Raw genomic sequence first — 24,254 nt, 5'->3', positions numbered from 1 at the left:
TCTATCTAGGTATATAATCTGAATAAGTAAAAAAAAGTGGACACTTGGTAACTTTTTAATTGAACAGTTTTTCGTTTGTTTTTTTTCGTTCTGATAGACTCCTGTTAATATTACTTTTTTTTTGTGTGTGTTTTTTAATTTGTCAACTTTTATTTCTATTTCTGGATGTTGTTTTTTTTTTTTTTTTTTTAAATGATAATTCTCTTTAACAATTTTTATTCACAGCTCTAGATGCTCGTTTGGAGGTTGGCCTTGAGCAGCAAGCAGAATTAATGTTGAAGATGATGTCCACACTTGAAGCAGATTCCATTCTACAAGCACTGACCAATTCATCTCCAACATGTATGCATATAACTGTTATAACTTTGCACTGTATATATACCAATGTTATAGCATCCTAGCAGAATATGCTTACTTTATTAGATATCTTTGATGAACAGACCTATCTTATTCGCTGCAACGTACAGCACTTCACTTTTTCCACATTTTGTTATGTTTCAGCCTTATTCCAAAATGGATTAAATTCATTATTTTCTACAAACCATATTTGATAATGACAACGTGAATCATGTTTGTTTAAAATCTTTTCAAATCTATTAAAAAAACAAACAAATCCCATGTGTTTTAGTATTCACAGCCTTCGCTCAATACTTTTGCTTCAATTACAGCCTTAAGTATTTCTGAGTATGGTTCTACAAGCTTGGCACACCTATTTTTGGGCAGTTTCTCCCATTCTTCTTTGCAGGACCTCAAGCTCCATCAGGTTGGATGGGGAGCATCTGTGCACAGCCATTTTCAGATCTCTCCAGAGATCTGTTCAAGCACCAAGTTCCTGAAGCGCTCAAACCTAAAAGTAAACAGGAGGGTGTATTTGAAAAAAAAGGACACCCAGTGCAGCTGCCGACCACTGGAGAATGGAAAAAAGGATATACAAAAACTAAGGCAGTGCTCTATGGGAAAAAGTAAAAAAAAATATTTCCATATATGTATTACTATCATAAATTGTATACACCTTGGATTCAATAAAAAGCAATTTATTGCACTTAGAGCCCAACAATGTCCATAGGGCTATAAATGTTAGTGTGGACAGCAGTAGAAAAAAATTATAATTATACAATAAACAAGGAAAGTTTTAAAAACGGTACCACCAAATCATCTTGAAAGAGAGGGATTAACTGTTCTTGGGAGGTTCACCAATTACTGTCAATCGGGTTTAAGTCTGGGCTCTGGCTGGAGCACTCCAGGACATTCACAGAGCTGTCCAGTAGCCACTCCTTTGTTATCTTGGCTGTGTGCTTAGGGTCGTTGTCCTGTTGGAAAATGAATCTTTGCCTCAGTCCAGAGAATTTTGGAGCAGCTTTTCATCAAAGATGTCTCTGTACATTGCTGCATTCATCTTTGCCTCACTCTTGACTAGTCTCCCAGGTCCTGTTGCTGAAAAACATCCCCACAGCATGATGCTGTTACCACCACCATGCTTCACTGTAGGGATGGTATTGGCCAGGTGATGAGTGGTGCCTAGTTTCCTCCAGACATGACGCTTGCTATTCAGGCCAGTTCATTCGTTCATCAGATAATTTTTTTCTCATGGTCTGAGAGTCCTTCAGGTGCCTTTTGGCAAACTCCAGACGGGCTGTCCTGCCTTTTACTGAGGCGTGGCTTCCTTCTGGCCTGATTGGTGGAGTGCTGCAGAGATGGTTGTTCTAATAGAAGGTTCTCCTCTCTCCACATAGAAAAGCTGGAGCTCTGTCAGAGTGACCATGGGGTTCTTGGTCACCTCCCTGACTAAGGCTCTTCTCCCTCAATCGCTCGGTGTGGCCGGGCCGTCCCGCGCTAGGAAGAGTCCTGGTGGCTCCAAACTGCTTCTATTTACGGATGATGGCAGCCACTGCGCTCATTGCTGTAGATATTTTTCTGTACCTTTCCCCAGATCTGTGCCTCGATACAATACTGTCTTGGAGGTCTACAGAGTATTTCTTGGACTTCATGGCTTGGTTTCTGCTTTGACGTGCACTGTTAACTTTGAGACCTTTTTAAACAGGCGTGTACCTTTTACAAATCCTGTCCATTCAACTGAATTTACCACAGGTGGACTCCAATCAAGTCGTAGAAACATCTCAAGGATGATCAGTGAAAACAGGATGCACCTGAGCTCGATTTTGAGTTTCATGTCATTTTACTAAATTTGCGAAGATTTCAAATAAACTTCTTTCATGATGTCATTATGGGGTATTATTTGTAGAATTTTGAGGAAAATTAGTTTCATCCATTTTGGAATAAGTCTGTAACATAACAAAATGTAGGAAAAGTAAAGCCCTGTGAATACTTTCCAGATGCACTGTATAGGCCAATTACACAAAATAAACTGCAGTGCAATATACGGTTTTCTTGCAATGCATAATTGAGTTGCTTAAAGTGGATTGAATTAAGTTAACCTTCTGGAAAGTCTACAGATTAAAGCAAGCCATTCATTATACAATTTTCTTTCATTCAACGGAAGTGTTCCCTCTCGCTGTGCTGTTAAATTCGGACAACAATTTGGTTTCGTAAACCAAAAAAACAGACAGGTTGGTTGTACTGAAGTCAATTGATGAATCACTTCTGTACAGCCAGCCTGCCCATAAATGAAATCGAAATACTGCCAGTCCCTGCTGAACCAGCCAAATTTTGATCAGTTTATGGCCGGCCTAACCCTGTGCACACGTTATCTGTTTTTAGAGATATTATTTTGCTGAATGATTATTAATAGTAGGACCTGATGTTTGAATATAGTGTTCTTTCTTTTTCTTAGTATCCCAGCCTTCCAGTGGTACAGACGACTCATTGTTACGTGGGCTAAATGCAGCCAGTCAGACAAGCCAGCTTATTGTTCAGTCATCTTCCATTCCTATGCTGAGTGCCTGTTTCAACAAGCTGTTTTCTATGCTGCAAGTGCATCATGTTCAGGTAGAGAACCTTTCATTACATAAATTTTGAATTGATTTGTTGCATCTACTGCAAATCCTTTCTCTCACTATGATTACAGCTACTAACAATTCTAATGATAGAAATTACTTTCTAAAGCTAACCACTTTCATGGTCTGTTAATCTTGCTAGCATTAGCAAGTACCATAGGATTGTCTATTAGTTGGCTTTGCCTTGAGGTATCTGGTTTCATTTGAGCATATTTTTATTTTTTTAATTGTACAGCACAGTACACAGGCTTGAATATACACAGATCCTGTCTTAAAGTACGGTTCTGTCAGGTGACTGAATACGCGAAAGCTTCTGAGGACATGACCCATCCCTATAACCCTACCCCAATCCATGGGTCCTCGGTTTTTTTGCTAGTATGGTGGACCTGCTCTCCCTTACCTTAGAAACTACTCTTGACTTAACTAATTTGTTTTCTCCTCTAATTATTCTATCAACTCTTCACTGCCTTCTAATAACAATAGAAACAGCGCATCTACTGTAAAACCTTGGGAACCATACTCGGACTTTATGCCGTGGTGTGCTCCGTAATGTTGCTTTGGGCACCGGATACTGTGTGAACACTCACCCTGGCACTTTGTGCAATGCATGAAGTCAGATGCAGGGTGTTATACAGGTCAGGGCTTGTGGTCAATTCCTGTGGAATCCAGACCCTGAAGACTCCCTCCTGGGAGGTATGCCTACCGAAGCCTGTACAGGTAAGAGGATCGCCCTGTATCTCTGAGCATTACTGTAGAAAACCGGGATTGTTTGGAATGTATTCACTTTTACGGAGCAAAAGTTTCATACTTGGTGCTAAAATTCAACCACTTATAGCAGGGATCACCAAACTATAGCCGTCCAGCTGTTGCGGAACTACATGTCCCATGAGGCATTGTAAAACTGCCGATCGCTTGGTTTTGACAGCTCCTTGAGCAGAGAGCTGCAGACTGTCAGTCACAGCTCTCTGCTCTGCTCCCTCCTCTCTCATTGGAGGGCTGTGGCGGGGGTGGCCGGCTCAGGCTCTGAGTGGCTGTCACAGGGGGCACAGACCTGGCAAATGTATGGGTTTAACTGGAGATTTCAAGCCTTTTTATTTAAAATTATTCTATCTGCCCAATGACAGTCTGATTTGCAGAATACCCAGAACCAAAGATTCTATTCAACTTCCCAAATTTCACATGGAATCAGCAAGGTCAATTATTGCACCTGAGACGACGGGAATACTTTGCATCCATACACATCCGAGATGCCTGTCTGCATGTTTTCATTTATCCACCTCATCAGTACTTCGTAGTAGGAGACAATACCGTCCAGTTTGTTGCACAACCATTTGGCGTAGCCTCTGCTCCCAGAGTATTCACAAAGGCACTTGCACCTCTTCTTGCCCTTCCAAGAACTCGGGACATCCAAGCCACAGGTTTATTCGGCCTTCTGCTTAAGCACTCCTCTCCCTTCCATCTGTCTGCAAGTGTCCACAGGACAGTTCAGATGCTTGAGACTTACTGTCTGGTGATCAACTTCCAAAAATGTGCTCTCCAGCCTTCTATTTACCTTGAGTACTTGGGTATGATCCTAGACACATGTTAAGGCAGAAAAAATACTTTCCCTGAGCTAATGCTTGGAGGTTCAGGTCAAAAGAATACCCTTCTGTGAAAATCCCCATGAGTGTTTGAAGTCTCATCATAGCTTCCTTTCAGGCTGTGTAATTCCCCCAATTTCATTTGAGAGCTCCTCAACACATCATCTTGTTGACCTAGAACTAGCATGCTCCTTCTCTCAACCTAGCCATGCACCTGTTCACGCACCTGGGGGATCTCCAGCCCAGCCATGACTTTGGGTGTCCGAAGGTGCAGGGCCAATTGTTCTGAGCTCCAGGACTTCCCCAATCTGCGCAATCAGACAATGCCACAGCTGTGGCCTACATCAAGCACCACAGGGGCACCAGAAGTCATGCAGCCTTGAAGGAAGCAATCCAGATTGTCTCCTGGATGGAGACACTGTTCAGCTATCTCTGCTGACATCTGTTGGTCTTTGTGTCTGCCTGGACCTAGTAAGTCAGACATGAGTGGGTCTGAAGCATGATGTCCAGAGGCTACTACTTAGAGATTTGATGCCCACCCATGCTTTTTTGCATGCTTTTTGGTTTAACACAAAAAGCGTTTTTACTTTGCAACCCAGGAAAGGCTGTCCTCCCAAGGGGTTATCTTACCCATTCCAGAGTTCCTCAGGGAGCAATCCGCTCAGTTGTGGACATGAAAAAGCCAGCAGACATTAGAGCTCCTACAAATCTTTGGGTGCTAAACCTTCAGAAGTCCACCTCAGTTCTGTGCTTAGGCTTGGTACCCATTATGTCTGTGGTAAAGGTACTGCTTCTGCAGGAACAATTCCTCGTTTCCAGTCTTGGGGAATCCCTGAGGTCATTGGAAAGTTCCTTGATTCGGACCTGCATGAAAGTGTTGGGAGGTTGGTCGGCATCTTTGGTTCAGTTCCCTATGCCCATTTTCAGGCCAGATTTTTTTTTAGAGTGGACCCTAAAACATGAAAAGGGTACCCAGTCCTTGAAGGTCCTCAAGTGACAGGAACTCGCCGTGGTGGGTGAAGATTGGGCTCTTAGTTTCTAAGGCTGCCCTGTGCCTGGACGGGTAAGTGAATTTACTTATTGTGGGGTGCCCCCCAGTGATTGTAACAATCAGTGAAGCTAGCTAGAGGCTGGACACCTGTGTGCGGTGGCCACAGGCGCCGGGGGTTGGGGTAGCTGTAGGGTTTGGCAAAGAGTACCATTTTTTTTTTCTTGTCTGGCTGTTTATTACCTTCAATGATGGTGCGCCATTGCGCATCTTGGTTTGCCATGGCGCACGTGTGTTCGCCAAAATGCTCAGCAGTTTGCAGTTTTGCGGCCATGGCGCACGCGCCTTCGCCACAGGCGTTGTGCGCACTCAGAGCCACTCATGTGCCGTAGCCTAACCTGGGCGCATGAAGATTCTTGTCATATGTGAATACAGCTGCGCCCGTTTGCCGGGAACGCACACGTGCGGAACGTCCCGGAGCACAGCCAGCTTATTTAAGCTGTGTATGCCAAGCATGCATTGCTTCCAGAAGACAGCTGGGAAACACAAAGCAGGCTCTCAACCAGGCATTTTCAGTAGGTAATTTCTCCTTACCCAGGTCATGTGAGTCACCAGGTGTTGCTTGGCAGGCTAAGTTGCTTAGCAGGATTGTTGCATAGGGGCTTAGTGAGCCCCATTAAGGGGACTCCCTTCTTGGGTATGTAAATACTAAACCAAGGTACTCCCTTTTTGTGGCTTGTAATGTCTTAAAAAAAAAAAAAAAGAGTGGGGTTAACGCTTCAGGGAAAGGCACACCTGTGTTGTCAGCTCCTGAGGAGCCTAGTCAGATCCCTAATGTTGTATCCCCTGAGAGACCAGAGGCTTCCCAGCAAACTGAGCTGGTGCGCCTGTCTGGTATTTTGCCTACATTCAACACCGCTGTTTCACCCTTGATCACCAAGGATTTACTGTCCTCAGCCCTAGCCTGGTTACAGCACAGTATTGCTGGCATGATTGCCTCCATCCCTCGGGGTGGCAAGAAGCGCGACAGATCCCCCTCCCCTGAGCCTCCTAGTTTGGAGCAGGAATGGGTTGAGAATGGGGAAGTGCTAAATGCTAAGCATTCTGTGGAGGGCCTGACAGATGAGTCTGCTCCTAAGCAATCTGGGCCAGAAGATGTCCAGTTGGTGTCTGCCTCTGTCGCAGAGGCATTTGATCCAGACTCTTACCGAGATGGTTCGTTCTGCCTTTAAGTTGCCTCCTGCAGAGGTTTCTAAGCCCCCCTGGTCCTCTTTGGGGTCCCTGAGGCCTCCCCAGGCCACACTGGCTTTCCCCTTGCACCCACTGTTGGAACAGGCGGTGTATGCTGATTGGGAGCATCCTGACAGGATTTTCGTTCCTCCTAAGAGGTTTTCCCTTGTTGGAAAAGTTCTTTAGGAAGTTGAGCATGCTAGCCGCAGATACGGCAGTCTCTTCCTTAAACAAGAACTTGTCCGTTGGATAACGCACAGGGCTTGATTGACCCTTTTGACAAGAAACTGGAGTCATTAGCAAAGGCTTCCTTTTCTTTGGCCAGTTCAGCTATTCAGCCAGCTGTCACAGCAATTGGAGTCTGCCAATCCTTAAAGTATCAGGTCTGGCGGCCTGACAGGCCTAACCAAGAGGATGACCCTGCTGAAAGCAAAGCAGATTTACCTTGAGCGCTGTGTTTTGCTTTTGATACCTTAAGGGTCGGTTCACACATGGGCAACACGACTTTAGCGCGACTTTGTACCGCGACTTCAACGCGGCTTCAGCGCGACTTTAGCGCGACTTCAGCGCGACTTCGGCAAATTACGAGGCGACTTGAAGTCGCCTCCATGACAGGCGACTTCGCCTGTGGCCAATCACCTCTCTGGGAGGGAGGGGGGAGGGAGGGGTTTTCTCTGCAAAGTTGCTTGAGAGATCCGACTTGCAGGCGACTTACATTGAGTTGAATGGGTACAAGTCGCCTACAAGTCGGATAGAAGTAGTACAGGAACCTTTTTTGAAGTCGGAGCGACTTCAGTAGTGTCAGTTAAGACGGTTCAATTCACTACAATTGTAATCTAAATGCAAAGCGACTTGGGGCGACTTGAGGGCGTACAAGTCGGATCCCAAGTCGCCCCAGTGTGAACCGAGCCTAAAGGATTCAATACAGCAGGTTTCTCGTTTGGCTTTCCTGTCTGTACTCATGGGCAGACTTTTGTGGCTTAAGAACTGGTCAGTCGAGCTTCCTTGTAAGAAGTTCTTGGCAGGGTTGCGGTTTCATGGGGAACGTTTGTTTGGTGATTTGGAAAAAAATATCCATTTTCCGGAGGGAAGAGTTCTCTACCACCTGTGAAGAGAGACTAGGTCTCCCCTCATTTAAAACCCCAGGGACCATTTCCTCAAGGTGTCTCAGCGCCAAGGTAGTTACGCCGCCAACAGGGCGCTAGAGCCAGGGGCAAGCCCCAGGGCCAGAAGAAACCCTGGGTCCAAAACTCTAATAAACCCAGCACCAAGCCCTCCTTTTTGAGGGATGCCCCCACTCTATCGGATGGGGGGAAGGCTGCTGCACTTTGCGGAGATTTGGAGAACATTGGTTCAGGGCAAGTGAGTCACCTCAACAGTATCCCACGGTTACAAGCTGGAATTACGGGGGGTTTCCCCCTCAGAGCTTTCTAAGACCCAGTGTTCCCTCTGATCCTCTAAAGAGAAACTTATTGTTTCAGGCACTAACTAGATCATTTATTGCATCAAGGAGTGATTTTACAGGTTCCTGTATCCGAAAGGGGCACGGTTTTATTCTAACCTGTTTATGGTTCAAAGACCAAACTGGGACACAAGCCCCTTTTTGGATCTAAAATCCATGAACCAGTATCTAATAATCCAGTCCTTTCGGATGGAGTCTGCTCAGTAGTAGCCTCGCTTCAGATGGGATACTTTCTAAGCTCCATCGATATTAAGGACACGTATATTTACACGTACCGATCTTTCAACCTCCTCAGAGGTTCCAGCGATTTGCAGTAAAGGAATGTAATTTTCAGTTTGTGGCTCTGCCCTTCGGGCTTGCCACAGCTCCCCGGGTGTTCAGAGGTACTAGCACCAGAACTGGGTCTTTTAACAGCCCAGGTGTTCTTGGCACTCGTATCTGGAAGACCACCTCAGAGATCACTCACTACAGGCTCTAGAACAGAGCATAGCCTGCACAGTGCGGTATTTGGAAAGCTTGGGGCTGGGTCATAAATATCAAAAAGTCAGCCTAGAGACCAGCTCAGATTCCACGTATTTAGGTCTGATCCTAGATACAGTCCAGGCAAGGGTTTTTTTGCAACCCGCAAGGATCTGTGCCCTGAAGGATCGGGTGCATCAGATAAGGGGCACCAGACAACACTCCATTCGGCTCTGTATGAGTTTTCTAGGAAGGATGGTATCCTCCTTCGAGACAGTGCCCTATGCCCAGTTCCATTCCAGGCCTATAAAACAGGACATCTTGTTGGCTTAGAACAGGAGAGGGCAAGCCCTGGATTACCCCATGATCTTATCTCCTCTGGCGCGCTTAAGCCTAAGCTGGTGGTTGCAGGATCAGAACCTGCGAAAGGGAAGATCCTTCCTCCCAGTATCTTGGAGAGTACTGACCACAGATGCCAGTCTCTCGGGCTGGGGGGCCACCCTAGAGGGGCTCACAGCTAAGGGGAAGATGGTCAAGGACAGAACGCAACCTGCCCATCAACATCCTGGAGTTGGGGGCAGTACGTCTGGTCGGTCCTGGATGGTGGAGCTTCAGGACTGCCCTATCAGGGTTCAGTCCAACAATGCCACTGGAGGGCGATACCAAGAGTCGTTCAGCTCTGAAGGAGGTGAACCACATACTAGCCTGGGCAGAGGGACATGTGCAAATTCTATCGGCGGTCCATATCCCGGGAGTAGAGAACCGGAAGCCAGAGTATAACATCTGGACCATTCCCCCCTGGCGGATCGGCTGGCGGCTGAGATAATCTGCCTTCCAGTTCTCTACCCAAAGGTGTTCTAGGAAATTTACTACACGCATTTGGTGTTCATTACAGTGGCGGCTGGTGTGTTTGAGGGGTTCCCGGGGACAAGATTACTCAGCAGTACATTTTGGTTTTCTGGATTGTGAGGGGAGGTGGCTACCTTGGATATATTACAAATTGGGGCGTTAAATACTTTTACGTGGGGACTTCTCAGTGTGTCTGCTCCTTATCTGCCCCTAGTCCTTTCCCCTCAACCCCCCCCCCTGCTTAATTCTATTCGCCTGCCATCTACTGAACTGATTTCCATACTTGACTATCTTGACGGGACTACCTACCCCTCCACAACCGTCCTGTATTTTTCCTTTTTGCCTTGTTTTTAGCTGTGAGCTTATACTCCATACATTCCACATTACGTATCCTCCTGATACTCCTGAAGAATCGCAAAGCGCGTAACATGTAGAGCTAAGTTCAAGTCTGTATCACTTCACTGCAATGTAGCTGTACTGCTGGATTCATTGCGACAATGTTATGATATCTATAGGATTCCATGTAGTTGTAAATGAGTTATATACAGTTGTAAATTTAATTAGTATTTGACTTATTAATGTGGATTTTAATATTCTAAGAAATCTTCTATGTTCATTTAATAATATATATATGTTTTTGTACATCTTGTTTGGTCGTGCCTAAAAAGTTTAAGCCCGTTTTTTTTTTTTTTCAAAAAAATCTTTTCTTCTCTAGTTCCATTAAATCTGCCAGCGTTGGGGATGGCCAGATGTCGATCTATTGGCATCCAGGTTCAAAAACAAGCTACATCAGTTTGTGTCCCAAACAAGGGATCCTCTGGCAATCGGAGCAGATGCTCTCTTAGTTCAATGAAGTTAGTACTCCCTGGTTTGTGCTTTCCCCCCCCGATCCCTCTCCTTCCACATTTGTTGCGCAGGATTCGGAGAGAAGGGGGTTCCAGTCATCCTGGTGGCACCAGCCTGGCCCAGAAGGCCCTGGTTCCCGAAGATTGTCAGATTGGCAATAGACAGGCCATGGACGCTTCCACACCACCCCGATCTACTGTCTCAAGGTCCTATGTTACACCCCAATTTACAGTCGCTTAGTTTGACGGCATGGCTATTGAAGCCAGGGTGCTGAAGGATCGTGGCATCTCGGAACCAATGGTGTCTACCCTAGTGAATGCTAGGAAAGCAGTCACTAGGAAGATCTATCATAAGGTCTGGAAGACTTATATTGCTTGGTGTAATGCAAGAAAAATGGCATCCTTGGAAATAAATGATTTCGAGATTTCTCTTTCCTACAGTAGGCTGTGGAAATCAGATTGGATTTGAGTACAATCGGAGGTCAGATTTCGGCCCTGTCAGTATTTTTCCAAAGGCCTTTAGCCTTCCATTTACTGGTCCGAACCTTTTTGCAGGGGGCAACTCCTTTGCTTCCCCCATTAGGTCACCTATGTGTCCTTGGGACTTTAAATTTGGTGCTGTCTGTGTTACAGAAACAACCATTTGAGCCTATCTAGGAAATTCCACTAGTCTTGCTGTCACGCAAGCTAGCCTTCCTGATGGTCGTCACCTCGGCTAGAAGGGTGTCGGAGTTGGCAGCCCTTTTGTGCAAGGAACCATACTTGATCTTTCACCATGACAGGGTTGTGTTACGACCTGTTCCATCCTTTTTGCCAAAGGTGGTGTCGGCCTTTCATTTAAATCGGGACATTGTTTTGCCTTTTTTCTCTCAGACTCATTCAGGGGAAGCGAGATGACTGCATTCCTTGGACGTTGTCTGGGCAGTCACAATTTATTTGTCCAGATCTGCGGAGATCCAAGGATCGGACTCTTTTTTTTTTTTTTTTTTTTTTTGTTTTACCAGAAGGACAGCCTCTCTTTAGGGTCCTCCCTTTAGGTTGAGAGATCATGCTACCAGGGGTGAAGGAACCTCCTGGGCTTTTTGCCATCAGGTATCTGTTGCTCAGATTTGTAAGCCTGCTACCTGGTCTTCAGTACATAGGTTCACAAAATTTTTATCAAGTGGATGTTCGAGCAGCTGAGGATTCGGCTTTCGGCCGCAGTGTACTGCGGGCTGCTGTATCAGGTCTGGTGGCTATTGTTTAGTAGGGTGTCTCCCTCCCCTCAAGGCTCATCACATAGTAAGGGCTTCCGATGGACCGTCTCACAACAACCAAGAACCTCAGACCAATATAGGACCAGTGCAGCGTTAATAGTACTGGGAAATACTTGTAATATAGTAACTCACATGGGAAGAAGAAATTGTTCTTTTATGTAATCTGTGAATGGTCGGCTCATGCATCTGTGATGGGAAGCCTCTAATTACAACTTACAGCCTTGAAAGTACAGACATCGTGCTGGGTGACTGCTTAGATGAGGAAGTGAAAAACGACAAGATGGTGAAGAGCTTCTTGTGGAATGCAGAGCAGACCTGGAGTGCTGTCATCTGGATGTCAGGGTGCAGAGATATGCATTTCAGGGCCGCCCAAGCCTGTTTCTCTTGTTTTCCACTTTCTCATCTAAGCTGTCGTCCAGCCTGATATCTGTACTTTCTAGGCTGTAAGTTGTAGGAAGAGGCTCCCCATCCCAGATGCATGAGCTGACCACTCACGAATTAAATACTAAATGTGCCATCTTTTTTTTTCCCATGTGAGTTACCAATTTACAAGTATTTCTCAGTACTATTAATGCTGCACTTATTTTGGTGCCCACCGGTGTGTTCTCTTGGTCCTGCAGGTGTATCCATCCACCCAGTACTCCTATATTGGTCTGAGGTTCCCTTTTGTTGTGAGACTGTCCATCTGAAGCCCTTACTACATACCTCCCAACTTTTGAACTTCAGAATGAGGGACACTTAAGGTAAGAAGGGACTGGCAGCGTGCTACACTCACCATGACAAAAGTGGGTGTGGTCTAATTTAACAGCGGGGGGGGGGGGGGCTTAATAGTTAGAGTTTAGGAGAGTGTTAGATACAGAGTGCAGGGTTCTGGCGTGGGTGGCGTGCCAGACTGCAGGGTTCTGGCGTGAGGCTGCTATAGGGGCCGTGGGGGAGAGCTGTTACTTTTAAGTTCACTTCAGAAGCCATGCTGTGAGTGCAGGGCTGCCACATGTCTGAAAAACACCCCGGTCAGCAATGTGTACGCGTGGGCTGTTTCCCTATACGCTGATTTCTTGACAAAGGGGCGGGTATGAGTAGCAGTCCCGCCCATCCCCGACATCAAAGCTTGAATTTGACAGCTGCAGCTGCACAGAGCACACCAAGTGGGTTTTCTGGCCAATCCCTGGCTGTGCTTAAAATTCATGCTTACACTGGAAGTTAATAGATGATTAACAGATGGAGTGATGCAGGACAAAGTCCCTGTATAGCGGGACAGAGGTTTAAATACGGGACAGTCCCGCCCAGTCTGGGGTTATGTTATTATGTGACTAGCCTGATTTTAACTGTCAGTGTGAGTTGCCATTTGTCTTTTCACCACAATAAATCTGTTAATATACTACACTCAGATTGAGCACTGCTGTTCTTCTTATCTGGTTGCCTAGAGATACTTCAGTCTCTTCAGGGGTGCTGCATCTGGTGCAATGAAATCAGCAGAAAGTTACCCTGAATGCTCCAAGTGGTTTCCGTGAACTTTTTGCTGTTCAGCATACACATTTATGTACACACAAACACCTTGTTTAGATATCGCAATGCTGCCATTGTTCAAAATACTGTAAAATGTTAGTTTAAATCCTATTGCATGTCTAATAAGATGTGTTTTTTGTTTATCTTTTTTTTTTTTTTTTTTTAAAGCTTGAGTCACTCCTACAGTTATGGCTCACATTGAGCCTGAATTCTAGCTCGAATGGAGGCAAGGAGAGTGGTGGTGAGCTGTTCTTGTATAATGCCAACAGAATACCAGTCATCAATGTAAATCAAGGTAACTGAGTAGATTGGATTTTTTTTTCTTCTGTATCATTCTTGCTAATGCTATATTTTTTGTTTTACTGCTTTTCTTTTTTTTGCTTTACAAATAAAATGGAAACTGTTTTAGAAAGGACCAGTTGCTCTAGGTTATTAGCTACAAGTGTAAAGAAAAACCTAGAAGTTTTTAAAGAGCCACATTGTTATATTCATCCCTGAGAAAGGGGCCATGAAACATTGTACAAAGCATTCACCTGATAGATTCCGTAAGCAACTTAATGAGACTTCAACAGATGAACTGGCTGCAAGCTGCATAGGCCACATTAGGCCCATAAGATACCACTTTGACACGCATGTATTAAAATGTTTATTATTTCCAGTACTCTTGCAATTAAAACAACAATGCTCTCAAAAGAAACATAAGTGAAAACTGCACTGTCACATTATTTTTGTGGCTTGTGGAGAAATGCCCTTTACTTTGGTGGACTGCACAAGTAACTCATGTTACAGTGGTGGTTAATGTCTTTCCAGTATGACATTTTGGCAAGGAACTATGCGTGCACTGTAAAATGAGATCCAAATGCTACTGTTCAAGGAACCCCCTTCCATTTAAGTAATGTTACCACTGAGCAATACTATCACATTTATGATGCAGAGACTTTCAAGTGAAGGCAAACTACTGCAGGAAAAAAGTACAGACCCTACTGATCTTATCATACTGTATATTCATTTCAATTTGTTGGGTAAATATTTCTGTAAACGGTTTTATTTGAGACATGTGCTTATTTCTTTTCTTGTATAGCAGCATAAGCTTTATTTTATTGACCAAGAATGACTTCTTGGTGGTTTTCTTTACTACATTTTTGTGTTCTAGTGCTATAAATCAAACAGGCTGTAAATACGTCAATTTCATGTTATCTTTGCCTGTCATTGTTTAAAAGAAAATGTTGATACATAAACCTTTCTTTATTTTCTATTGCTTTTCAGCATCCATTACAAGCTTTTTAACAGTATTGGCCTGGCATCCAAATACCTTGCTGCGGACATGGTGCCTTGTGCTTCACAGCCTCACGCTAATGACAAACATGCAGCTGAACTGTAAGTAAACATTTGTGTCTAGAATGCTGCTTTCATGCAAATGATAGATCTCTTTACCTGAGAAACAGTGCTCCCCACCCTTTTGCAGTATTTATTTTAAGAAGTTTGTGTCTTGCATTGTCATTAAATGTACTTTCATGCATTATCTGTTGGCCAGAGAAGTACAGTATATACAGTATTTCTATAAGGCTGCCTAAAGTGGAGATAGATGTAAAATGGTACTTATTCATTTCTAAACAAATGTTACTTTGCCAACTTTGACACTAGGCTTCCTCGTCATACATATTGACAGATGAGCGCTGAAGTGGCTGCATGTAACAACATTTTTCCAAAAAAAAATATACACACATTTTCTTTAGACACTGTATCCTGATATAATGTATGTGATCAGTACAAATTGCTAGACATAAAAGGTTGTAGGCGTTCATTATAATAAAATTGTGTGAGGAGTCCTGAAGTTGGCACTGCATACACTTAATGTGCACCTATGTCCTCCTTAACACCTTTGTGTTGTATTAACGCACTGTTAGTGTGTTGTGGTGGCAGAAGCAGTGCAGCATATGGTAACGCACTGCTGCATAATGTGGTGCTCTGCAGTGATAGAGAGGATTAGGTCAAGTTTTCAGAGTCTGGGGTGCGGTAGCAGCCCATTCAAAAGAGTTTTACTACCTTAATGCAGAGCACCGTAAAAGTGTGAAGAGGCCCTTAAAGCCGTGTTAAACCCAAAAGCAAACTTTTATTATCCACTTGACAGCCAGAAGATTTGCCCCCTTCATGACCAGGCCATTCTTTGCTATACGGCACTGCGTTACTTTAACAGGCAATTGCGTGGTCATGCAACGCTGTACATAAATTAAATTGATATATTTTTTTTTTCCCCACACAAATGGAGCTTTTTTGTTTTGTTTTGGTAGTATTTGATCACCACTGGGTTTTTTATTTTTGCGTTATATATTAAAATGCCAACAATGGTGAAAAAAAAAATTAAAACTATTTTTCACTCTCTGCTCTAAAACCTAGCGAATAAAAAAATCTAATTTCTTCATAAATTTAGGCCAATATGTATTCTGCTACATATTTTTGGTAAAGAAAATCCCATTGAGCGTATATTGGTTTGCATAAAAGTTATAACATCTACAAACTATGATATTTATATACTGGAATTTTTATTTTTTTAATGGCGGCGATATTGTACCTGACAATCTGACACTTTGTGGGAACCAGTGACACGAATACAGTGATTAGTGCTAAAAATATACATTGTCACAGTACAAATGACACTTGGTGGGAAGGGGTTAAACATGTAGCACGATCGAAAGGTTAAATGTGTGCCTAACCAGTGTTTTATGTGTGTACACTGGTGCTTTCATTAAGGGATGTGCTGGTTTTTATTACCTGTTTTGCAGAGAAACCAAAAACCAGCACATCCCTGCTGTGAAAGGACAGAGCTCTGTCATGTTAACATACAGAGCTCTGTTTGGTCTCCCCCCTCGCCTATCAGCGGGTGTCGGCGGTCATCCATTGGCTGGCACCTACTGATCGGCTTGTGCTTTGACTAATCACAGCACAAAAGGCGCCCCCCCCCCTACCCGGAATAGCAGAATCATGTGTATATATATATATATATATATATATATATATATATATATCTATCTCTATATATATATATATATATCTCATAAGTTTACATACCCTGACAGAATTTATGATTTCTTGGCCATTTTTCAGAGTGTATGAATAACACAAAAACATTTCTTTCACTCATGGTTAGTGTTTGGCCGAAGCCATTTATCAATCAACTGTGTTTACTCTCTTTAAATCAGAAACTACCCAAATGACCCTGATCAAAAGTTTACATACCCTGGGGATTTTGGCCTGTTTAACATGCACACAAGTGAACACAATGGGTTTGAATGGCTATTGAGGGTAACTGTCCTCGCCTGTGATTTTGAGTCATGGGGAAAGCAAAAGAATTGTCAAAGGATCTGCAGGAAAAGGTAGTTGAACTGTATAAAACAAAGGGACAAACAAAAGAAAGGGATATAAAAAGATTTCCAAGGATTTGAGATTGCCATCCAGCAGTGTTCAAACTCTAATCAAGAAGTGGAAAATGAGGGGTTCTGATATATATATGTGTGTGTGTATATGTATATATATATATATATATATATATATATATATATATATATATATATATAATATTTATTCTGTGTATATATAATATAATTTCACAAAAGTGAGTACACCCCTCACATTATTGTAAATATTTTATTATATCTCTTCATGTGACAACACTGAAGAGATGACACTTTGCTACAATGTAAAGTAGAGAGTGTACAGCTTGTATAACAGTGTAAGTTTGCTGTCCCCTCAAAATAACTCAACACACAGCCATTAATGTCTAAACTGATGGCAACAAAAGTACACCCCTAAGTGAAAATGTCCAAATTGGGCCCAATTAGCCATTTTCCCTCCCCTGTGTCATGTGACTCGTAAGTGTTTCAAGGTGTGAATGGGGAGCAGGTGTGTTAAATTTGGTGTCATCACTCTCACTCTCTCATACTAGTCACTGAAAGTTCAACATGGCACCTCATGGCAAAGAACTCTGAGGATCTGAAAAAAAAAAAAATTGTTGCTCTGCATAAAGATGGCCTAGGCTATAAGAAGATTGCCAAGACCCTGAAACTGAGCTGCAGCATGTTGGCCTAGACCATACAGCGGTTTAACAGGACAGGTTCCACTCAGAACAGGCCATGAGTGCTGCCAGCATTGCTGCAACGGTTGAAGAGGTGGGGGGTCAGCCTGTCAGTGCTCAGACCATACACTGCATCAAATTGGTCTGCATTGCTGTTGTCCCAGAAGGAAGCCTTTTCTAAAGATGATGCAGTTTGCTGAAGACAAGCAGACTAAGGACATGGATTAGTGGAACCATGTCCTGTGGTCCGATGAGACCAAGGTAAACTTATTTGGTTCAGATGTCAAGCGTGTGTGGCGGCAACCAGGTGAGGAGTACAAAGACAAATGTCTCTTGCATACAGTCAAGCATGGTGGTGGGAGTGTCATGGTCTGGGGCTGCATGAGTGCTGCCAGCAGTGGGGAGCTACAGTTCACTGAGGGGAACCATGAATGCCAACATGTACTGTGACATACTGAAGCAAAGCATGAACCCCTCCCTTCGGGAGACTGGGCCACAGGGCAGCATTCCATTATAACAACCCCAAACACACCTCCAAGACTACCACTGCCCTGCTAAAGAAGCTAAGGGTAAAGGTGATTGACTGGTAATGCATGTCTCCAGACCTAAACCTTATTGAGCATCTGTGGGGCATCCTCAAACTTAAGGTGGAAGAGCACAAGGGCTCTAACATCCACCAGCTTAGTGATGTCGTCATGGAGGAGTGGAAAAAGACTCCAGTGGCAACCTGTGAAGCTCTGGTGAACTGCATGCTAAAGAGGGTTAAGGCAATGCTGGAAAATAATGGTCGCCACACAAAATATTAACACTTTAGGCCCAATGTGGAAATTTTCACTTGGGGGGTACTCATTTTTGTTGCCAGCGATTTAGACATTAATGGCTGTGTTGAGTTATTTTTAGGTGACCGCAAATATACACTGTTATACAAGCTGTACGCTCACTACTGTACATTGTAGCCAAGTGTCATTTCTTCAGTATTGTCACATGAAAAGATGTAATAAAATATTTACAAAAATTTGAGGGGTGTACTCGCTTTTGTGAGATACAGTGTGTGTATATATACACACTAATCTTAGCCGAGCTTTTGGATTGTGCCATTTGAACGGCAATGTGGGGATAGTCTGAAAGAGTGACCTTTTTGGCACTGGCTTCCAATGTGGAGTGCTCTCCCTTCTATAAAAGTTAGCTGCATAACAGTTTCCAGGTCCAGAAGATCTAGTATTTCCTTAGCGCTTACCTTGGCCTCTGGAGACTGGGTGAGTAAGCCAGTTGGGCAGAGCACTAGGGAGCTTACCCTCTTTAACAGCACCTTTTAAAAATGATGGTTTCCATAACGGAAGAGCTTTTAACACTGTTGGACTAAGTGCTAAGGCATCCGCTGGATGAAGTGTTGCATGTGCGCACTTGGTTCTCCCTTTCTAGCCCTACAGCAGAGAGGAGTCCTCTCTCTGCTGATGATCCTTTTAGTAAAGAGCCATGTGGAACTTTGATCTGTTTATTCTGCCTGCCTACAGTGACTTTAGTCACCTCTGTCCAGCCAACCCTCACCTGCTACCAGCTGCCTTGGTTTCTGAGTACACAAGTTCTTGTCTCTTACCCTAAGCCTATAAATTGCATTACCGCCATGTGACTGCAACATGTCTAATTCTAGACATGAGGGAGACCCGAGGTGTGGGGTGCCCCCAGCTTACACTTTACTAATGGCTTGGACTGCTTGCAACACACCTACTGATGAAGGTTATGTTGGCAGCCTGGGATAATGTTGCACTCTGCTCCTAGAATCCACAGTGTTACTGGAGTTCTTGTTGGCTCCATTGGGTGTAGGTTCAACAATGGATTTCATAGGTTTGCCTTCAATTACGGGATCCTCTAGCGGAAACAGTGGATGCTGTAGTGGCTCCATGGGATCAGTACACCTTGATCAATACCTTTCTGCAATACTTAATGCTAGAAAGTCTACTTCTCGCAAGGTCTACTGTTGGACGTGGAAAGCTTTCTTCAATTGGTGAGGATCTTTGCAATTCCATCCTAGATTTGTCTCCATTTGGCTCTCGGTCAACAGTCATGTTTATGTGCTTTCTTTTTTTTGTTTTTTGTTAGGTTTGTCTCTTACTAATCCTTTTTTTTTCCCCCTTGCAGTCTCCCAGTTAGCTCCCCATATTTTTTATTTTTTCTCCATGACACAGTGGGTTTTGAATCTGGATCTCTGTTCTTCAGAAACTGCTGTTTGAAACCCATTAGAGACATTCCTCTCTCTACTCTTACCCACAAAGTGGTATTTACCTCTGTGAAGCAAGTATCTGACATGGCGGCCTTATCCTGCAAGGAATTCTATCTGGCTTTGCCTAGGGATGAGATTTTTTTTGTGCCCAGCACATCCTTCCTACCTAAGGTAGTTTCTGCCTCCCGCCTCCATCATGACATTGTTCTTCTGTCCCTCAGTCACCACAACCAGAATTTCATTTTTCTGTACCCCTGCCTGGCTCTAGTTCACAAAAAGGAAACATTTCTTTACATTATCTAGATGCAGTTCGAGCTGTGAGAATCTCAGCCATAGCTTCTTTCAAAAAAGCTGTATCCTTTGTCATTTCTGATCTCTAATGGTGCACCAGAATCTCATCCCATCTTCTATAGGTAGCTCTGAAAAGCAATCATCTAAGCTTACTTTTAAGGCTCAAGTTCTTCCCTTTGCTTTCAAGGCACCCTACTAGATTTGTGAGTGTTTCTTGTTTTTTTTTGGTATTAAGCGACTGTGTCCCAGATTGCAAGGCAACATTCTGGTCTTGTATTCTCATTCTCTAACTTTTACTAGGTGAATGTTTGGGCCTCATTTGATGCCATCTTTGCCCATAAGGTGCTTCAGGCATCTCTGTGACCTACAGGCAGCCACAGTTCTTTCTCGAACCTGTTGGCATTGTTTGCGGTGTTACCCATCCCTCAAGTGGACTGCTTTTGGGAGCCCTGGAGGTAAAACCTATTGTGACCCTCAATAGAGGAGAAAAAGAATAGTTTTTTTTTTTTTTTTTGTGCATATGATTCTTGTATTAACAATAAAATCCTTTTCTTGGAGGTCATTGATTGACACAAAGTCTTATGCTGCTTAATTCAGAACAAATGGACACTGGCAAACGAACGGTAGGCCAGTTTGAGTTGGCCTCTCCTACTTCCATGCTTCAGCTTTATGAGAAATGGTACCATGAGCATAAATGGAGAGGGGTGGGTCCTGCACCTGCATGATGCCCAAGACAGACTGGCAACCAGTGCGAGGATCTTCCAGAAGAAAGGATCAATGGACTTGGGGAACGGAGACATTTTTATTTGGGAATAAAAACTTACGTGAGCTTTATCTAGGACCAGACCTAGATATTCCAAGCAATAAGTTCGTTCCAACACTGATTTCTTAAGGTTTGGAATCCCAATTCTCTGCAAATTCTGAATGGTCAGGGATTTTCTTGTCCGCTAGAAACCGCGCAGTCTTTTCCCTCCACAGGGAATATGTAATAATTTTTTTATTTTTTTCATGGCCGCTTACATAGTTGCCGTGTGTAGTGGTGTTGGCGTGGACGGAGACAAGATAGCTTGAGTTAGATTAAGTAGGCAGGTAATTTAGTGGCAGTGTTTTATATATCTACAGTGTATGTGTATATGTATACATACATATATATATTATTTACATATATATATATATATATATATATATATATATATATATTTTTTTTTTTATTATTTTTTTTTTTTTTTTTCCCAAATAACTTTTTATTGGTGTGTTTGTATTACAGGAATACATACAATGTAGATAACAAAAGAAAATTGCAGATCATATGCACTATTTCTTGCTGACATTTACTGGAGGCTACATATATTAAATTCTAAGACAGTAATGGTCAAGTGTCTGAAGATGTTGTATGTGTTTTAATATCTTGCAATCTCATGTAGCAGCCTTTTAGATTAGTGAGAGTCACAAGAATACTCAAGGTAGAGGAAAAGGAAAAGGAATAAAAGAAAGAGGGAGAGGTAATCGTAATAGCTCGTTTACCTGGACATGGTGGGACCTCCCAAAGATGCCACAGCTCCCACACTTTGTCATGAGCTTCCAGCCTGTCCTGCATTCTGGCCATCATCTTCTCCACATCTTTAATTCTGGCGTATAGGGCCACAGGAGTAGGGGGGATACTTTTTCCAGTTTAGGGTGATAAGACAGCATGCCGCTGTGAGGATGTGGCATGTTAATTTTTTGTAAGGTGTGGGAATCTTTAGCTGCAAAACTCCTAAAAGGCAGAACTTGGGGGCCATGGGGATCTGTGACACTAGAAGACGGGCCAGCAACTGCTGGCCCGTATTCCAGAAGGGAGCAATTAGTGGGCAACTCCAGTAAATATGAAGGAGGGCGCCTCTATCTCTATCGCCAGCAGCGATCAGAGCTAGTTGGGTATATGGTGTGGAGGATATCTGGAGTCATGTACCAGAAGAGGAGGATTTTATACGTGTTTTTTTGTATAGTGTGCAGAGGGAGCCTTTTGCCGCCTGAGTCCATATCGTCTGCCATTGTTCCATAGGAAGTTCCTCATTGAGGGCTTTCTCCCATTTGATAATATAGGCATGTTCACCTTTGGTTTCTAGTGGGAAGGCATTTAGTATTTTGTAGATGTCAGAGATTAAAACTTTCTGGCCAGTGCCTGCCAGGATTAGACTTTTGAAAGGGGTTGGGGAGGGGAATTGCGGGTCAGGCGATATGGACAGGGCATAGTGGCGTATTTATAGGTAGCTATAAAACGCTTGGCGAGTCAGGTCAAATTTGGTCTGGAGGTCGGAGTAGGGCAGTGGCTTGCGTGATCTGGGGTCTACTAGAGTTCCATAATGGCATAGATTCCGTGACGTCCATGGGTAGGACATTTGGTGCGTGAGGCGGTCTGGGATTTTTGGGTTTCAGACAAATGACGTCAGAAGTGATCTTTCTGAGGACAACTCATGTGAATGGGATAGCTTGCACCAGAGTCGGCGAAGCTGGGACATGGGTCCCAGCAAGCGCTCGGGGTGTACCTGTGCATTCGCACTCCATAGTAGGCTATTTGGGTGGGTCGGAGATAATCAGATATTTTCAATTTCTGTCCATTTATTATAGGACCATTGGGTAAACCACGAGGCTATTGCACAAAGTTGGGTGGCTTGGTAGTACTTGATGAGGTTGGGGAATGCAAGGCCCCCGTCTGAGCGTGCCGCCATCAGTACTGATTGGGGTATTCTATGCCTTTTGTGATTCCAGGTGAATTTGAGTAGGTCAGATTGGAGTTTTCTCAGATGTTTGTATGGGACAGAAATGGGTAGTGTTTGGAAGAGATAAAGTAGCTTCGGGAGGATCGTCATCTTAACCAAAGCGATCCGACCTAGTAGGGAGATGTGGTGTTTCTTCCACTGTAGAAGCAGGGTTCTAATGGAGCGGAAGAGGGGAGGGAAGTTTTCCTGGTATAAAGTATTGAATTTTGGGGTGATGTGTATTCCCAGATATTTCAAGGAGGTGGTTTTCCAATAGTAGGAGAAATTGGCTTTCAGGTGTGCAGTTTCCGTATCGGAGGAATTGATTGGGAGGGCCTCTGACTTGGATGTATTAATTTTATAACCCGAGAGGGCTCTGTAGCGGTTAAGTTCTGCATGTAGATTTGGAAGGGAGATTCTGGGCTGAGTCAGGTTGAGGATAACGTCGTCGGCGAACAGTGAGATCTTAAACTCCCTTCCTCTAACTGGTATTCCTCGGATATCTTGGTTACCTCGAATGGAGGCCGCCAAGGGTTCAACACATAACGCAAATAGCAGGGGTGACAGTGGGCACCCCTGCCGGGTGCCATTAGTTACGGAGAAGGTGGGGGAGAGAGCAAAGGGAGTCCTGACCTGGGAGGAGGGATTGGAATAGAGGTGCTGGATCGACTGCATTAAAGGTCCCCGAAACCCAGCATGTTGTAGTGTAGCGAACAGGAAGGGCCACCCAAGGCGGTCAAAGGCTTTTTCGGCATCCAGGCTAAGTAGCAAGGAAGCCGAATTCTCCCTGTTCGCCATGTCCACCAAATCTATCACCTTCCTTGTGTTGTCGCCCGCCTGTCTGAGGGGGGACAAGCCCACCTGGTCTTTATGGATAAGGGATGGGAGGACTAAATTCAGGCGAATTGAAAGCATTTTTGGAAGAATTTTTAGGTCCGAGTTGGCACATAGGGTAGGGTCTTTATCTGGTTTGGGGACCAGGGTGATGAATGATCGTTGCATGTCTGGTTGGATGGGGGAGTCCTGAAAGAAAGCATTAAAGAGTTTGCACATATGGGGTAGTAGAAGGGGGAGGACGGATTTATAGTATTCATAAGGCAGTCCATCCGGGCCTGGGGACTTGTGGGATGGAAGAGATTTAATAGTCTGTTCTATTTCTTCCTTGGTGATCAGTGTGTTTAGGGTTGTCAGGTCAGAGGCTTGGAGCTGGGGGACTCTGCTCCGTTTGAGGTATTGTTGCATGCGCGGCGAGAGGTCGGGGGGGGGAGGGGGTTACTGGGAATTTTAGGATTGTTGTAAAGGTCCTTGTAGTATTCTGCAAAGGTATGGGTAATGTCTTTGGGGTGGGATAATAGGGAGCCTAGCTTGTTCTTCATCTGGTGGGGCGTGGTCACGTGGGAGTTGTCTCGTAGTTTCCTCGCTAATAAGTAGTGGGCCTTATTGCCTTTATCGTAGTATACTTTTTTCTTTTTTTTTTAATACACATTTTTATTGAAAATTAGAACAAAATACATAGTGTGTCAGAAACAATACATGTGGCAAGCATGTCTGGTCCAGAACTCTGAATAACAGATGTACATACAGTAATCACAAAGATATAAGTTACCATATGGAATAACATGAGCTGAGAAGGCCTCCCGGAAAGGAGGGACCTGGGTCGTAAGAACGAGCTGGAGGATCTGGTTACTTAGTTTTGACACTCATGATATGCAAATGAACGAAAAAGAGTTTAAATAACTGAAAACAAAAAGAACAAACACACAATGGAAAGAAAAAACCCTGGATATGCAACCACTAACA

At 43.9% G+C, this 24,254-nt stretch overlaps 1 protein-coding gene across 5 annotated transcripts in view; it reads left to right on the top strand.

Annotated features, from left to right (window-relative positions):
* The window catches only part of BIRC6 (baculoviral IAP repeat containing 6), a 709,573-nt gene that overhangs the window by 312,955 nt on the left and 372,364 nt on the right, over nucleotides 1–24,254 (top strand). For all 5 annotated transcript variants that reach the window (XM_073627731.1, XM_073627734.1, XM_073627732.1 and 2 more), the window contains exons 40-43: nucleotides 226–342; nucleotides 2,792–2,946; nucleotides 13,298–13,424; nucleotides 14,396–14,506. In XM_073627731.1, the coding sequence (XP_073483832.1) occupies nucleotides 226–342; nucleotides 2,792–2,946; nucleotides 13,298–13,424; nucleotides 14,396–14,506 (510 nt within the window). The remainder of the gene's footprint in view (nucleotides 1–225; nucleotides 343–2,791; nucleotides 2,947–13,297; nucleotides 13,425–14,395; nucleotides 14,507–24,254) is intronic.

This window comes from Aquarana catesbeiana, linkage group LG04, assembly GCF_042186555.1.
Source record: "Aquarana catesbeiana isolate 2022-GZ linkage group LG04, ASM4218655v1, whole genome shotgun sequence".
In the NCBI taxonomy this organism is placed as follows: domain Eukaryota; kingdom Metazoa; phylum Chordata; class Amphibia; order Anura; family Ranidae; genus Aquarana; species Aquarana catesbeiana.
The sequence above is the reverse complement of the archived record's forward strand: the minus strand, read 5'-3'. Positions and strand labels throughout refer to the sequence as shown.